General features: G+C 43.6%; 1 protein-coding gene across 3 annotated transcripts in view; it reads right to left on the bottom strand.

Annotated features, from left to right (window-relative positions):
• The window catches only part of Vkorc1l1 (vitamin K epoxide reductase complex subunit 1 like 1), a 43,552-nt gene extending 29,349 nt beyond the window's left edge, over positions 1-14,203 (bottom strand). For 2 of the 3 annotated variants that reach the window (XM_059249766.1, XM_059249768.1), the window contains exon 1: positions 14,001-14,203. In XM_059249766.1, the coding sequence (XP_059105749.1) occupies positions 14,001-14,194 (194 nt within the window). In that variant the 5' untranslated portion in view covers positions 14,195-14,203. The remainder of the gene's footprint in view (positions 1-14,000) is intronic. The other variant, XM_059249767.1, reaches the window with a different exon arrangement.
• Positions 14,204-18,364: the final 4,161 nt, after the last annotated feature.

Raw genomic sequence — 18,364 nt, 5'->3', positions numbered from 1 at the left:
AGTCACAGACAAGCAAAAAGGCTTCTGACTTGTGCAACAGCCTGCGAAGTGACGCCCTTCACTGATAGCATTTTCAGAAGAAGAATGTGAACTAATCTTGGGCATGCTGAATTTAAAGTACTTTTTAAAAAACAGGCAGAAATGTCCAGTAAGAAAATGGACATGCAGATCGGTGCTCAGAGGAGAGGCCACAGGTGGAAACACAACCTTCAGATTCCTCTCTAAGTGAACCTGTTAGAAACAAACCCATAGAGAGATGACTGTCAAGAGAAAACAGTCACTGGAGGGCCCAGAACTAATTCACACCAACATTTATGGCCAGAGCCAGAGCAGGCCAATAAGAAAAGAAGGGAAGGGACCAAGTGGCAGGAGAAAATTAAGGAGCACATCATGAACTATTAAGCAAGATAACATGGCAAGAGAAAGCCACTCTTCAGGTTGATGCTTACTTAAAGAGGATGCAGATTACAGATAATATTCAGCAAGCCAGTTTCTACTCCACCCTTTCAGGTTGACTCAAGACAAGCAGCATCCCACCAGGAAACAGCTGCTTCTGAGAATGGATACAAGAAGTTCTGAGTTGCTCTGCTCTGACTGGCAAGGAGGGAGAGGGCAGACTTCTGAGCACCAAGTCTGTGCCACTGGGCAGTGTCACCATTAAAAGGTCAGCATGCAGGGAAGGGCTCACCTTTCTGCTCCTTCCATGTGTCTGAACTGGCAGGAGAAGGTTCAACACCCACCCCCCACATTCTTCTCCGGGGGACACCCAGGGCCAAGGCTATGACTTGTACAGAATAGGCTGGGGGCAGGTGGCCAACACAGGTCAGCAGTCAGGCAAGGCAAATGGGCTCCTCTGGTTACATGCCCCAGGGTAGGTGACAGGACCTAGTGAAATCAGGCTTTGCTCAGATCTCCAGGGAAGATCTAGTTATATTTGAAAATTAGAGATAGTTCACCTCACGGTATTTTAGTAGTTTGAATAATTTAAGTTTAACTTAGAGTCTAAAAAATACCATTTCTACATGTACCAGCTGAGCTCATGCCAGTCTTCTGTCCTAAAGTTTGTGCCAAAGTCTTAGTTAAGAATAAAACAGGGGGTGGGGCTGGGGGCAGGGCGGGGATGGGGGAAGCTGGAGAGATAGCTCAGCAGTTTAGAGTACTTGCTGCTCTAGTACAGAACACAGATTCAGTACCCAGCACCCACACAGTGGTTCAAAATATCTGTAACTCCAGCTCTAGGAGATCTGACCTTTTCCTGGCCTCAAAGGGCGCAGGGCATGTACATGGTTCACATATACACATGCAAGCAAAATATTTATATACATAAAATTTTTAAAAATCAAACAAAGCAGGATTAGTGAGATGGCAGGGGGATTATAAATCTGAGACCAGCCTGGGCTATACAGCAAGTTCCAGGCTACCCTGAACTATAAAGCAAAACCCTGTCTCAAAATATAATAACATCACAAAACACAATTGATCCATCAGCACATGAATTCATAATTTTTGTTGTTGTTGCTTTTGTTTTTAGAGACAGGGTTTCTCTGTATAGCCCTGGTTGTCCTGGAACTCTCTGTGGACCAGGCTGGACTTGAACCCGGATTTCCCTGCCTCTGCCTCTCTAGTGATGGGATTACTATGCCCAGCAGAACTCATAATCCTTAATGACACGAGTTTGGGGAATCAGTCTCTCTCTCTCTCTCTCTCTCTCTCTCTCTCTCTCTCTCTCTCTCTCTCTCTCTCTCTCTCTCTCTCTCTCTTCCTGAGATGGGGTTTCTCTATACAGTCCCGGAACTGGAACTCACTCTGTAGATCAAGCCTCAAACTCAAGAGATCCACCTGCTTCTGCATCCTGAGTGCTGGGATTAAAGCCATGTGCCATCACTGCTCAGCTTTTTCTTTTCTTTTTTAAAACAGAGTCCCACTATGTTCTGCAAGTTCTAAGACCTTCCGGCCTCAGCACAAGTAAGTAGAACTAAAGTCACACACCACCACACCTGCCCTGGCACTTCTTCAGTAAACTTTTACAAAACTTCACAAATAGTACAGATGATCGAAACACATGGAAAGGAGTACAAGGGGAGGCGTGGGGGCTGAATTTGGAAATCGACATCACCTCTTCAGCAGTGGCACCCTCTTCCTTACATGCTGCCACAGTGTGCACTGCTCACATCACAGGTTACCTAAAGACTCTTCTTTCTTTTCTGTTTTTTGAGATGTTTTCTCTTCTAGGACAGTTTAAAATAAAGTCCAGTTTGTAAGCGCAATATTACTTTACACTGTCAAAACTGGAAGTGAGGCTATGGAGATGATGGGTCAGTAGACAGAGGACTTGCAGTGCTTTATCTGCTAAGTCTGGATCCCTAGAACACAGGTAAAGCTAGGCAAGGATGGTGGTCCCTGCAATCCCAGCAGCAGGAGTCTGTTGGGACTAGTCTAGCCAGAGTGGCAGGCTCCAGACTCGGTTGTCCTGCCTGAATAAATAAAGTAGAGAGCAATTAAGAAAGAAACAACATGAACTTTGGGCCTCCACCCACATATGTGAACACACATTACATGCACGTATCCCACACATACACATGCAAAAACATACACAAAAACCTGGAAGTATCCTTAATATCCAACAAAAAAAGGTATGAGTTCAGTTATCAACTTGATGAAATAGTCCTAATCATTATATGAATGACATTAAGAAAGAGATCACAGTGGTGCACACCTTTAATGTTCTGGAACTCACTCTGTAGAACAGGCTGGCCTCAAACCCAGAGATCGCCTGCCTCTGCCTCCTGAGTACCAGGATTAAAGGCACCCCTACCACCACCACCACCACCCGCCCCTGCCCGGCAATAGCTATCTTTTTAATACATTTACTTAAGAATGAAGTAAAACCATAAAGGGAATCTAGATTAAAAAGGCATCAAATAAGCAACTTAAGAATAGGAAGATGCACTCTAAGGAAGGATTGGTTAGAAAAAAAGGAGAAAATTGACTCTTTCCGAAGTCATCTAAAAAGCCAGTACATTTCTAACCAAAATCCCCAAAGGGACACTTTTAGAACCCAGATCTAAGATTCCCATGACAATATATGCATGCAAATAGCTCAGAAAATACTGAAAACAAATTACACTATTAGATACCAAATTGACTATGTACAGTCACAGGGGTCCAAGAAACTGTGAAAATTGAATAAATATACATGAAACATTTTTTCTGGAACAAGAGGTCTTATCAAGGAAAGTCTGTGCCATGTCAAACACAGGCAAATCTGTACAGTATGGTGGTATGTGCATATAATCCCAACACTTGGCAAGTTAAGGAGAGAATCTCTGGTTTGAGGCCAATCTGGACTACACAGAAAGACTGTCTTGAGAGAGAGAGAGACAAACAGAGAGAAAATAAATGGGAGTTAGGCAAAAGCCTATCTATTTAGAAGAAAATAAGCCAGATCTCTACTTAACACTAAACACAAAATAAAATTCCACACAAGATAAAATTATGAACATTTTTTTCTCTTTTGGTTTTTCAAGACAGTTTCTCTGCGTAGCCCTGGATGTCTTGGAACTTGACCTATAGACCAGGCTGGCCTCAAACTCAGACATCTGCTTGTCTCTGCCTCCCCTGTGCTGGGATTAAAAGGGAGTGCTACCACAACAAATCCATATAGTTACTGGGTGTAGTGGCATAAGCATTTAATCCTAGTACTCAGGAAGCAGAGGCAAGTGGACCTCTGTGAGTTCAAGACCAGCCTGGTCTACATAGTAAGTTCCAGTCCAGCTAAAGCTACATAGTGGGGCCACGTCATTAAAAAATAAATATAATAAAATAAAAATAAAAAATTAACTACAATGATACCTTAAAAAATGAACTACAAAAACAGTGAAACATTCAAACCCTTTAAATATCTACAGGAGGTCCAAATCAATACAAAAATTCTAAGATCTAAACAAGCCATATTCACAAACAAACAAAAAACTATAAAAACCTGTAAAATACAATTAATAAAAATGTTTTTTAAAAAAGTCATCAAGCTGGAGGCAGAGGCAGGTAGATCTCTGTGAGTCTGAGGCCAGCATGGTCTACAAAGTGAGCTCCAGGACAGCCAGAGCTTGTTACACAGAGAAACTGTCTCAAAAAACAAAACTCGTTAAGCTGGGCTCATGTGGCAGAGTACTTGCCTAAGCATGGGCTCCATCCCCAGTACAGCCTAAAATGGCCTGCTAGTATAAGCTGTACCACAGCATTCAGGAGTTAGAAGCAGAAGGACTATCAAGGTTATCCTCAAGTACATATCAAGTTCCAGGCCAGCCTGTACAATATGACAATTTGTCATAGGCCCCATGTTCAGTTCCTAGCCACCCAAGGAAGCTCACAACCATCAGTTACTGCAGTTCCAGAAAATCCGGCACCCTCTTCTGGCACCACACAGTTGGATATGCATACTCGAAAGCAAAACAGATACATAAAATTAAAAAATAGACTTAAAAACATCATTAAGCATTATAGATCTTTGGGGAGGGAGAAATGCCAATCAAAATAATAAAGTAACATTTTTCATGCATCAAATTGGCAAAGAACTAAAAAGTGAGACTGCCCAATACTGGCAAGAGTACAAGGTTCCTGACAGTCTCTTACATTACGGTGTGATTTTTCTTGACAAGGGAAAATAGCTGTGGTGTGTTAGTGAGAGGAAAACCATTAAATGCACATACGACTCAACTATGCTCTAAAATAATTATAACAAGGGCTTTATGCAGGCATTGTCCTTAGACATTTTACATATACTAACTAGTGCCCTTCACAGTCCCAACAATTCCATGAGATAACACTCTCATTTCCCTCATGGAGTAAAGGAGGAAACAGAAACACGGTGAGGAAGTGATAAAGCCAAGATTTCAACCCTGGTTGACTTGTACTGACACTCTATTACATGCACAATGTACAGAAATAAATCAAATTATTTTTGTTTGTTTTTTGAGACAGGGTCTCACTATGTAGCTCTGGCTGTACCAGAACTCTCTCTGTAAACCAGTCTGGCCTCAGAGCTCAGAGATCCACCTGCCTATGCCTCCTGAGTGCTGGGATTAAAGGCATGCACCATCATGCTCCACTAGAAATAAATCAAATTCTAAACACAGTGATGTTGACTTACTATCCAACTTAATTATATTGTCATAGATTTTCTACTATTTTACTTCTCAAATACAATAATGTTTTGGTTGACAAAAACAAACAAACAAACAAACAAAACTCACAAGACAGCAACAATGTGTTCCTGGAATTCCAGTAGAGAAACTAATACAAAAGGAAGTTTACAGGCCAGGAATGGTGGAGCTCACCTGTTAGTCCTTGCATAGGAAGACTGAGGCAGAATGGTGGAGATTAAGGCTAACCTGGGCTAGGCTCCTGTCTCAAAATAAAAACAAACACAAAGCCCGGTGGTGGTGGTGGTGGTGGTGGTGGTGGTGGTGGTGAACGCCTTTAATCCCAACACTCGGGAGGCAGAGCCAGGCGGATCTCTGTGAGTTCGAGGCCAGCCTGGTCTACAAAGTGAGTTCCAGGAAAGGTGCAAAGCTACACAGAGAAACCCTGTCTCGAAAAACCAAAAGCAACCACCAAACACAAAAATGAAACAAAAAATTTCTAAGTGAAATTTTATGTCGATTGTGAATCTATGAGAAACAAAGCAGGTTTTATTTTAATTTCATCTTAAATTTTAAAATACACTTATTTATTTATGTGGAGGAGTATATGTATGTGTGTAGAGATCAGAGGACAACACCAATGAATCTGTTCTCTAATTGCACCATGTAGGTCCCAAGGACCAAACCCAGGTCATCAGATTTGATAGCAAGTTCCTTAATCCATAAGCCATCTTTTTTTGTTTGTTTGTTTTTGTTTTTGTTTTTTTTTGTTTTGTTTTGTTTTTCGAGACAGGGTTTCTCTGTGTAGCTTTGCGCCTTTCCTGGAACTCGCTTTGGAGACCAGGCTGGCCTCGAACTCACAAAGATCCTCCTGGCTCTGCCTCCCGAGTGCTGGGATTAAAGGCATGCGCCACCACCGCCCGGCCCATAAGCCATCTTGCTGGCCCTATCTTTTATCTTTTTTTAAAATCAGTATACTTGATAAGTCCAAATCTGTAACATTTACAGTGAGAGCAAAAAAGTTCTCCTGATGGGGGAAAAAAAAACCACCTAAATTATGATGATTGAGGCAGTCTATGTCAAATCTGTTTTAATCATATCCCATGAAGACAAATCTGATTCAACCAGGCGAGGTGGCCCACATCTTTAGTCTCAGCACTGGGGAGGCAGAGGCAGACAGATCTCTGTGAGTCTGAAGTTAGCCTAGTCTACAGAAAGAGTTCCAGAACAGCCAGGGCTACAAAGAGAAACCCTGTCTCAAAAAATATATAAATAAATAATTCACCAGAGACAAACGGTAAGTATTCTGTTCTTTTTTAAAAAACAAAAACAGTGCATTAAGGCTAAATTTATTTAATAGACTATAAAATACATCTCCAAATTAAATGTGAACATTATTTAAAATATGAATACTTGCTAATTGCAAATGTTTTAGTACAAACAAATATGTGGTAATCATGATAAAAAGACATACGTATAAGGTAGTTATATGTTCATGTCATTGCACAATCAATGACTGAATTAGTCCTGAATTGACTTATGTAACTTCACATGAACAAACAACTACAAGCACGACTCTTCTGTGTGTGTGACAAAGAGATAAGAGTCTACCTAGGTGGTTCAGGCTGGCCTTATGATCCTCTTGCCCCAACCTCCCCAAATGCTGGGATTATAATAAGGCTGTGCCACCGCTCCTGTCCGGCCCAAATTGTTAAACTACTACCATAAAGCCAGTCCTTACAGCAAAAACTAATTCTAGGATATGAACTAACTTACAAACTATTCCTAAGATGCCTATCCTGAGCATTACAGATAATTTAAATTTCTTCCTTTTGCTTATTTTTATTTTCCCTCCAAATATTCTAAATATATTGCATTACTTTTTCAAAATTTTGTAATTATAGACTACAGGAACTTATGAAAAAGAAGAACAATTCTGGAAGCACTCTTCAGCCAAGCTCCTTGATGATGTAAGTAGTTCACTATCACAACCAGGCACTTGACCTTGATGTGATGCAGTGTTCAGGTGCAACTCTTATCACAGTTATACCTTTGTGCAATCACAGCTGATACGAGAGCTAGTTCTGCCCCTCAAGACCCTTCATGCTACTTCAGACCCACACCACCTCTTGGCTTCCATTACGAACTCCTTGCAGCAACTAACCCTCCTTCATCTCTAGTTTTGTCATTTCAGTGTTACATAAATGCTTTCATAAGACATGACATGCACTCTCTGAAGACTGGTGCTATCCCAAACTCGGTATAAGTCTATTGAGATAACCTGGCAGTACAAATCAGTGGTTCCCAATACGTCAAAAGGCTAGCATGATAATGCATTTGAGCCTATATAAATGCCTACAGTGTTTAAGGTTAAAACACTAAAACTGGAATCAAACACTTGTGAAGTTCTGACACCGAACAAGGACTCTGAGGAATGAATTTTAGATAGATATCGGTCTAGCAGTCTTGCCCAAGTATTTTATAGAGAAAAACTGAAGGCTCAGTGCTCAAGTTTGTTACTAGAACATGGTAGAAAAAATGTCTGGTTTTCGGAGCTCTAGATCTCAGTCCTTACCTAACTGAAGTAGGTCTGTCAATTCAAAGACAACACATGCTGTTTATTCTTTAATGGCCTTTCCCAATGCCATTTTCTGGAGTTGTTTCTAATCACACAGAAACAACTGCATGTGAAGTCTTAGTTCTACCTAGTGATTTAGCCTGCTCAACCAAGGCCCAATCCTGTCTCTGTGTTCACAAGACTCATCCCTGAGAAAATAGTTCTCAACCTAGGGGTCGAAACCCCCAAAGACTATCAGAAAACAGATATTCACACTACGATTCGTAACAGTAGCAAAATTACAGTTATGAAGTAGCAATGAATATAATTTTATGGTTGGGGGTCACCACAACATGAGGAACTGTATTAAAGGGTCACAGCATTAGGAAGGTTGAGAACTACTGGATTACCCCAACACAGATTCAAACCTTCCCCTTCCCTGCAGGTGCCTTGATTCCTTTCTCTCTCTTCACTAGGTTAACCTCCTAAGTCCTCAGGAGTATCGTTAACCACTGGGTGTGACGAATGGCAGGCCTTCACAGATCTAGGCTGAGAGGGCAAACACTCCAGGAACTTACTTCTTGAACACCACACCTTCTTAGTAATGTCCTTGTTTTTCCAAAATGACTGCTGTAGACAGGTAAAAAGGTATACTAAAACCCTGGGCATTTCTCCATGCGTTTCTATGACAAAATGTCAACACTTCCCATAAATGTTTTTAGTTTTGCTAATATGGGCGCCACTATAAATCAGTATCCCATCTACATGGAATTTAAAGTCATAGTAAAAGGCTAGGCATGGTGGCACACCCCTGTAAACCAGTACCCTGAGAATGAAGCAGGAAGATTGTAAGGTTAGGTCAGTCAAGGTTATATAGTGAGACCCTATCTCAGAAAATAAAAATAAACAGAGGTAAAAGCATTAACCTGGCCAGTGAGATGGATAAAAGCTGTTGCTGAACAAGCCTCACAACCTGGGCTTGATCCCTAGAACCCCTGTAAAGGTGGAAAGAGAAAAGCTGCCACAAAGTTGCCCTCTAACCTCCACATAAATAATAATAAAGGATTTAAAAATAGTAAAGTGCTTGGAGTCCTGAGCCAGGTTGCCTGCATTAGTCAGGCCTCTGCTATTCCACTCTCTGGAATGAGTTTCATTCACACCGTGTGCCTCAGTTTCTCATCTGTAAAGCAATGATGAGTTACTGAACTCAAAAGACTGTTACAAGGATAATACATGTAAAGTTTAGATACTGCCCAGCATAGAGCAAGCACTCCCTGTAAATACTGACATCTTCACTACATGGTGGCCACCCACATTCACTCTGTGAGTCTTTCTATCCCTCTTTTTGCTTAAGCTCCTTCTGAGATTTGTTACAAGACACAATGGCAACACAGCAATCTGTTTCTTAAATTCATCCGAATTCATTAAATTAGGAAGTTTTCTCACATACTAGCAGTTACTCATGTTTCACTGATATAAATACAAACACTTAAAGTACAGAGTGGTAGAAATAACGCTTAGCGAAAAACAAGAGGTGGGTCAGAATATATGATGAAAACTTGTTTAAATTTGTTAAGTAGTTGGACTGGGCATGCTAGTACACAGCCACTCCTAGGGAAACAGAGGCAGGAGATCAATGATGAGTTCATGGCCAGCCTGGGCCATAGGGAGAACCTGTCTCCAGAAGAAAGGGGTGAAGTGGGAGGCTCTAAACTGGTACTCTAGAAGCCATGCTTCTGATCTTAACCTACCACTACCATGATCCTCATCATGTTTAAAACTCTGACAAAGAAACAGAACATTTCTATGTCCTTTCTCTGTGGTACTGGAGATTAAATGCTTAATGTACACATTTCAATAAAAGGTAAATAATTCAACGTAAAGATCTGTTACTTTAAGAGTCTACTCTTTCAAAAGGCATAAATACCGGAAAACAAACCAATGATGGTGACAGACAGTAGCATAACTATTTTCTGTTTATTGAGACAAGATCTTTCTAGGTACCTTGGCTGTCCTGGAGCTTGCTATATAGACCAGGCTGGCCTTGAACTCACAGAGATTCCCCCTGCCTTGACCTCATGAATGCTGAAACTAAAGGTGCGTGCCACCATGCCTGGTTCTATTGCTATTGCTGTTATTGGCAATTCTGCTGCCTCTGAACTTTGGGGGCAATGTCTCTTTTGAAATCCAAAAGCTTGGCACTACTCTGTTATGTAATTATACTTCTCAAAACACTAGAGGCCTTAGACACAGAGACCTCAAGACTGTCTAATATTAATGCCTACTTTATTCTATTTCAGTTGAGAAATGAGAATAAAGTGGATTTAAGCAATTCATATGAGTTAACATGGTCCTAGGAATAACTCTGCTCAGGAATTTTCTCTTCTGTTAATTTCCTTTACCATCCATTCTACTAACTCTTGGGCTCAAGCTTTTGTCTGCTAAAATAACATTGTCTTTTAATACTACTGCTATCTGGCACTCAGTTTTCAAACCAAAGGAACTAATGTGAAGTCTCTAATAGTGCCTCATTTAAGGGCTTTCCCATACTGTCAAGAGCATCTTGTAGATGTTTATACTACCCAATTCCAAAAGAAAATCAGTCTCTAAAGCAAACAGTCTAAATTCCCTTATCTTCATTAAACACTTACACTCACACGAACGCGCACACACACCCCTCAAGATAGTAAAAGGCTAATTCTTGAAAATAGTTTTATATATGGGATATATTTAGTCCCATTAGAATGCCTTCTTACCTATCCTTTGGTAAGCACCAAATTTAAAAATATTAAAGTCTTTATTTTTAATTATGTGTATGTGTTTATGTGGTATGTACACATATGTGCAGGTGTCCTCAGAGGCCAGAAGAGGGTCTGGAGTTGGCTCAGCAATTAAGAGCACATATTTTTGCAAAGACTTTGGTTTCATTCCCAGCACCCACATGAGCTGCTCAAAAATGCCTGTAACTCCAGTCCAGGGACCAAACGCTCTCTACTGACCTCGTAGATACCAGGCATGCATGCAGTGTATATATGTATATACAGGCAAAAGACTCTTTTTAAAAAAAAGAAAGAAGGGCCGGGCGGTGGTGGCGCACGCCTTTAATCCCAGCACTTGGGAGGCAGAGGCAGGCGGACTTCTGTGAGTTCGAGGCCAGCCTGGGCTACCAAGTGAGTCCCAGGAAAGGCGCAAAGCTACACAGAGAAACCCTGTCTCGAAAAACCCAAAAAAAGAAAAAAGAAAGAAAGAAAAGAAAAAGAAGAAAAGAAAAAAGAGGACACTGAATTCCTCAGAGCTGCAGTTACAGGTGGTTATGAACCACTCACTATGGGTGCTGGGAATTGGATTCATCCTCTGGAAGAGCAGTATATGCTCTCAACTAGTAAGCCATCTCTCCAACGCAAATTTAAGATATTTGAATACATCACTATATAACTAAACATCAGCCACAACATACTATAGTCACAGTTTATATATTATAGAGATATAGAAGCTAGGTATGATGATGCATACCTGTAATCTCAGAATATTAGTAGTGGAGGATCTCAGTTCAAAGCCAGCTTCAACTTGTGCTGCAACATAGCAAGTTTGAGGCTAACTTGGGTTACATGAAACCCATCTTAAGAAACAATGCTGGGCATGGTGGCATAAAGCTTTAATCTCAGCACTTAGGATGCAGAAGCAAACAGATCTCTGAATTCCAAGCCAGTCAACGCTACATAGTAAGTTTGCCTAATATTGGTCAGGCCCTGTGTTCAATCTCTAGTACCTCTGAGATAGACACAGAGAGATTTTTAGTCTAATATACTTTAAAATAATGTTCATTCATTAACTGATGTTACTAAATATCATTTAATCATGTCTTATTAAAAAACAAAACAAGGACAGGACAAATGTTTATGGAAGGCTATAATCCCAGTACTCAGGAGGCTGAGACAGGACAGCTCTCGGTTCTAGGTTGGCCAGAACTACAAAGCTAGATCCTGTCTCAAAAAACAAAAAGTATGAAAATTTTTTTCTTGTGGTGCATTATTAACTATAAGAATATCTAGTGTATAGTTATTAAATGGTTCAGAGACAGTCTCTTAAAGAAAAGCCCATTTTAAGAACTCAAGCATACAGTAAACTACTTTTTATATGACCAAATAATAAAAGGCCCAAAAAGTTTTATATAGACTTATAAAAAAAATTTTTAAGTTGGTATAATTATAACTAAATTTCATATTAGCCTATTATCCAGTCACTTTTATTTCATGGTTTGTAAGTACTGGAAATATGCTGCTGTATATTTGTATTCTGTATTTATCCATTCAACAAATTTTGGGTGTTATTTAAGTTTAAAAACCCTTTCCAAAAGTGCAAAGAACATTAAAAAAAAAAATGTGTGCATAAAATATACTCAGTGGGACCAGTGAGATGGCTCAGCTGGTAAAGATGCTTGCCACCAAGCCTGATGTTCTGAGTTCAATCCCTAGGACCCATATGATGGAAAACTGACTCCTACACGTTGTCCACCAACCTCCACAACTGGGTGTGTTCCTGCTCAACATAAATACAGGCAATAAAAGCAAGATATACTCAGTGGTTCTCAAAGTGTCTGAAATAAGTCTAAGAAGACTTAACCTGGATGAAAATAAACTCCTGTGAGCTCTTTGTCACACTGATATATTCTATAATGTAAATTGGTGGCTACATCCTCAATGCATTTTTTAAATGTTTAAAGAGCTGGGCATGATGATGCGCCCCTTTAATCCTAGCAGAGGCAGGAGGATCTCTGAATTCAAGGCCAGCCTGATCTACAAAATGAGTTCCAGGATCTCCAGGGCTACACAGAGAAACCCTGTCTCAAAATACAAAAAAAAAAAAAAAACCAAATGTTTAATGAGGCCATAATGACAACCATTTTTCAAGTAAAAAGGTACAGGAATTCCATTTAAGAGCAAATGAGACAGCCTACCTGGTTCGTGAAAAGGGCTAAGTGGAAAAGATAAACAGCCTTAAGTTTGCAAATAAATACAAGAGAAACTCCAACCATAGCTTGTTCAAATACTCCTCCACCAATATGGAGGGCAAAATAAACTTGTAAGCTGTATATTTCTGTCTCCCTAGCAATTTAACAAAAGGAGAGAAAGAAATGTAGTGAAATGTAAGCACTCTTAACAACAATCAAATACTAGGGGTAGGAAGTCTCTACTAAAATTACAAACTATCAATTTTGCAATAATTCTTTTCACTTTTGCTGTTTTTGATGACTGCTACCCTTTAAAAAAAAAAAAAGCCTTTTTAAAAAGTGTAAAATAATGTTCCCAAGTCATTTGCTTGGAAATATACTAGGAAAAAAAAAATGCACTAAATAAAATGTAACAGAAAAAAATATCAATTGTATTTTCAAGAAACAAAAACTGTTCAAACAAACCAGCCTGGCAAAATTGTGCTTATTTAATCTTTTGCGGATTATCCCGTTAATACTAATCAGCAACACTTAAAAGTCATTCTAAGTCACGCATGGTGGGTGGTGCGTGCTTGTATTTCCCGACATTCATGAGACTGAGGCAGGAGAATAGCTTCGGTGGTTACAGTCAGACGAGTTCCAGGACAATGTGCATCTCAAAATAAAAGAAAAGTCATCGTAGTAGGTGCCTCAAACATCTTCACTACACACAACATACTCATCTTTTACACAAAACTTAAAGTAGAACCAAACTCTGGCCATTTTTTCCCCCTGCTGGGCACACTTCATCAAATCCACGAGGGAGAAAAACCCAAGAAATCAGATAGGTTAAGTGCTGGTACCTTCCTCTTCCACAGTAGGGTCAAATGCGTGTCTACCCGCAAATGTCACTGTCGCCTCCAGAAGGCTGCCAATTCTCTGTAACTCTACGGAGTACAAAGAGGCCTGAGCACCGAAAACACCTGTCCTGAACAACCGGAGGGTGGTAGGGAAAGCCATCCCCGAGAGCGTACATCCGGCCACACTGCCCCGGGGCAGCAGAGGTCCGAGGACCCCGGGGATGGACACTGGCTTCGCCGATCCCTGCACCGGGGTCTTCACGCGCCTCGCACGGCGACAACGGGGAGACAAGTCACGCCGGCCAGGACGCGCCCGCGCCCTCCCGGCTGCACCGTGCCACCTCATCCCGGCGGCCTGCCCTCGGCCGCCGCCCCCCCCCCCCGGCCCCCCGCCCCGGTCGCCGCCGTCCGTGTCGCGGCCCGGGCCCTGCTCCCTCAGGCCGGAGCTCCCCGCGCGCTCCCCGCCCCCCGCCGCCGCCCGCGTCGCGCTCCCCTCACTCAAGCCGGGCTACCTGGAGGCCAGGGCGGCGGAGCACTTCACCCAGGGCCCCAGGTCGCAAAGGGCCCGGTACTCCGGGTCCCTCTCCTTCTCCCGCTCCACGTGGTAGGCGTAGATGGAGAGCAGGATCCCGGCGGCGCACACTGCATACCGGGCCACCCGTTCCCACCGCGGCACCGACACTCTCAGCAGGACGGGCGCCGCCATCTTCCCCCCTCCGCCGCCGCCGCCGCCGCCGCCGCTGCCGCCGCCGCCGCCGCCGCCTCCCTCCGCCTCCACCTCAGACGCCGCCGCCCGTCGGGGCCCGACCCAGCCGCCGCCGCTGCCGCCGCCGCCTCCGCCGCCGCCGCCGCCGCCACCGCCACCGCCGCGCCCCATTGGCTCGGTCGCCTCCTCCGGGCCCCGCCCCCACAGGCGCGCGGCCCAACCGCCCCGAGAGGAGTGAGGCGGACTGGGCGGGGAGGGCGCGCGCGCGGGCACGGAGGGAGGGGCGGAGCGCGCAACCGCCAGGGAGGCGGTGCGGCGCATGCGGAGGGCGGGGTCTGAGGGGAGGGGCGGGCTTGGGGAGGGGCGGGGCTTGGCCGGCATTGGGGCGGGGCGAGGAAAGCGCACCTAAGTGTGGAGGGAGGAGGCGGAGCGCGCCACAGCTGGGAGGCGGCGCGGCGCGGGCGAGAGGCGGGGCTGGGGCAGTGGGCGTGGTTTAACTTAAAAGGGGCGGTGTGGGGCGGAAGCGCGCGCGGGCGGGGAAGAGGCGGAGGTCTCAACCAGCCAGGGCCGCGTGGCGCAAGTGGAGGGCGGGACTGAGGCAGGGTTCATCAGACTGGAGGGAGCGGTCAAAGAAGAGGCGGGGTAAAGTAGGGCGGAGAAGGCGGGAGCGGAGGGGAGGGGCGGAGCGCAAAACCTCTGGTGTGTTGTTGGAAGCGGGCCGAGACGCGACCAGGGGAGTTGAGGGGTGTGGCCGGGGGAAGGGGTGAGGCGCGAGGGGGCTTGGCTTAGCCCTAGGAGGCTGTTGCAAGGGATCGATTTCAAAGATGCTCTTACTGTGCATGACTGGGCAAGCCCTTGGCCCCTGGTAGCAGTCGGTTGCCCTTTTCCCCCTCTTTTTCGTCGTTATCACTTGATATTTCTTATCCAATCCAAATTATCCCTGACCAATGGCTCCAGAGCTCCAGAGACACGTTTGCATGACATGATCTTCCCCAGGCACCACCTCCAGTCATCTTGCGTTCAACATGTGAAAAACTTTTCTTAAATATACGAAACTATTTTTACATTTAAAAAAAACTATTTTTAAATGGGTTCATGAATACTTCTCTATAATTTGGATTTGATATGGCTTTAACATAATTCATACAAAAAGGATAAAAATAAACAAAAAAAATCAAGACATGGAAAAGGGCAAATCAGAAGAAAACGAAAGGGGAGATGTGAGAAGACAGATAAGCAGGTCATAGGGGCTTGCACAATTGTTAAAATTGAGCCATAACTGACTCTGAGTTTCCTGGTAGCCAAAACTGAAAAGGAAAAACAAAATATAAGGGCATCTGTGTCTATGAAGAAACAAGCTGCTTCTGGAGATTGCTAGCTTTTACCCCAGTGCTGCTCTCAGGCTTTGTGTGTGGGGGGGGGGTTTACAAAGTGATTTTGATGAGTAAGCAATCTTTTTCAATTAATTATACGTTAGGTAACAAATCACCCCAATCTTTTGCAGCTTTAAGCAAGCAATAAACTTTTTTTTTTTTTTTCCAGTTTCTCTGGGTCAGGAATCTGGATGCAATTTAGCGCGATCCTTCAGCGGAGAAACCTTTCCCTCTCTTCTTTTTCTTCCTCTCCTCCTCTGCCTTGGATCAAATTAAGATATGAGGCAGGGCTGTAGTTATCTCAAACCCTGAGAGTCCTCTTTCAGGTTTACTCCATGGCAGTTAGCAGGCTGCAGGCCCTCTCTGGCTGCTGGGCAGTAGCAACAGTTCCAATTTGCACCTCCAAAAAATGCCTCTGGCTTCCTCCCGCATAGTAAGGGCTTAAAGAGAAGGGAGCCATAGTTTTTAACATTCGAGCACTTTCAGAGTGTATGTGTGAGCCTCTGGGTTGAACCTCCAGTAAACAGGGAGAGAGGGAAGGGACGAGATGAGACTTTTTTTTTTTTAGACCAGGCTGGTCTCAAACTCACAGAGATCTGACTGGCTCTGCCTCTCGAGTGCTGAGATTAAAGGCGTGCGCCACTGCCTCCCGGCTGAGATGAGACTCTTTAAAAATGATACAATTGATTGGTGTGTGTGTTCACATATGCGTGGGTACGAAGAAGATCATTGAGTGTAATCCATTATGAATGGCTCTCCAGCTTACTTCCATGAGGCAGTCTCCCACTGAAGCTGGAATCTGTGGCTGGCCAAGCTCTGAGGATCCATCTGTCTCTGCCAGTCCCCACCTCCAGTGCCAGGGTTACGAGTCGGTGCAGCCATACACAACCACATTAGAGAGGTGCCAGAGGTTTGAACTCAGGTCCTCAAGCTTGGGCAGCAAGCATTTTTTTTTTTTTTTTTTTTTTTTTTTTTACCAACAGAGCCATCTCTCCACCCTGAGTCTTTTGTTGTGACATGATCTGAGAAACGATATTTCATACATTGTGACTTAGAAACAAGGTAGTCTCGCTAGGTGTTGGAGGGTGTGCCTCAAGGCAAACACCTGAAGATGCCTGTGACTCCAGCTTTGAGGAATCCAATGCCCTCTTCTGACCTCCATGAACAATAAATATGTTTACCCAGATATATATGTATGTAAACAGTCTCTCTGTCTCTGTCTGTCTGTCTGTCTGTCTGTCTCTCTCTCTCTTTCACACACACACACACACACACACACACACACACACTTTATACACACACACACACACACACACACACACTTTATACACACACACACACACACACACACACACACATATATATATATGAGGAAATATTTGGAATAAAGGAGAGAGTATCATAGGACTTAAATTCATCTGCTTGCTACTTGAAAGCCAATACTTAAAAGGAAATTGGTTGAAAGAAGTCAGGTTTAAGAGCAGAGGATAGACATACTAGTCTACAGATCGAGTTCCTGGACAGCCAGGGCTATGCAGAGAACCTGTCTTGAAAAAACCAACCGACCTAACAACAACAAAAGAGCAGAAGATAAGAAGGCCCTGTCCCCCGAAAATATCATCTGAAGGGACTCAGGTACGCGAAGAGGAGGGGAAGGGTCAGGGGGCAGAAAAGCTACAAGATAGTGGGGTGTCCCTCTTGCTGGGCACTCTCCCACTCCATGCCATCCGGAGAAGCTGTAGGCAGAGACGCTGCTTTTCAACAGGTTACATTCTATGAAGGACCGGCCAGTTCCTCTACAGATCAAGAAAGCGCCATTTCAAAAGCAGGGACAGCCAAAGAGACAAAGCAGGAGACCTTGGGGGGGGGGGGGCGGGGAGGTGGCAGTCAGCAGTAAAGTGCTTAACTAGCAGGCAGAAGGGTAGAATTACAGGTATGCACCACCACACCTGACTCACTACTGCTTCCAAGGTCCCTCCGCTCTTCTTTCTTCTTCTTCTTCTTCTTCTTCTTCTTCTTCTTCTTCTTCTTCTTCTTCTTCTTCTTCTTCTTTTTTTCTTTTCTTTTAAAGTCAGGTCTCATGTGTCCTAAGTCTGGCCTCGAACTCACCATATAGCTGATGATGACCTTGAACTTCTGACTGTCCGCCTCCACCTCTCTAGTGCTGGGCTTACAGATATGCACTTCTGTACCCAGTTTATATAACACTGGGGATTAAAGCAAGGGCTTCCTGCATGCTAAGAAAGCATTCTACAAACAGCCTCATTCCAAGCCCCCGGTTCCCTGTTTCGCTGACCCTGGGGGATGTGCAGTGTTTTCTGACAAACTCAGCTTTATATTTGAGTTGTCTTCTTCTCCTTAGAATACTCTATCCAATATCCCTGTCTTTGTACAAAGAAAGAGATTGTTGCTGCCAGCTCAACTCCCTGCTCCAGAAAGTTTCCTGCAAGCTTCTTCAATGACCTCAGACTTGATTTGCTGAATTAGAATTCCGTGCTTTTCCCTCAAAGCTTTGGAGATAACCCCAGCAAGGATTGAGCAGGAACCCTGAGGTGTAACAGTAGCTGGGCTAGAAAGCTCTAGAATGGGCTAGAGTCTTGAATGTAACAATAGCTAGGCTAGAGTCTGAATGTCCAAGGCCTCCCAGGTCCCATCGGGAAACAGCCTATGGATAGGAAACCAGTGTTATTTTCTTTGAGAGATAATGGGTTCTGTTATTATTTCATTGATGTGAATACAGTCCATAAGTCATAGTTAAACTCAAGAGAGATAAAACAGGAAGCTTTCAATTTCAGTG

This window comes from Peromyscus eremicus, chromosome 23, assembly GCF_949786415.1.
Source record: "Peromyscus eremicus chromosome 23, PerEre_H2_v1, whole genome shotgun sequence".
In the NCBI taxonomy this organism is placed as follows: Eukaryota; Metazoa; Chordata; class Mammalia; order Rodentia; family Cricetidae; genus Peromyscus; species Peromyscus eremicus.
Note: the sequence above shows the minus strand (reverse complement) of the source record. Positions and strands in the feature narration are given on the sequence as shown.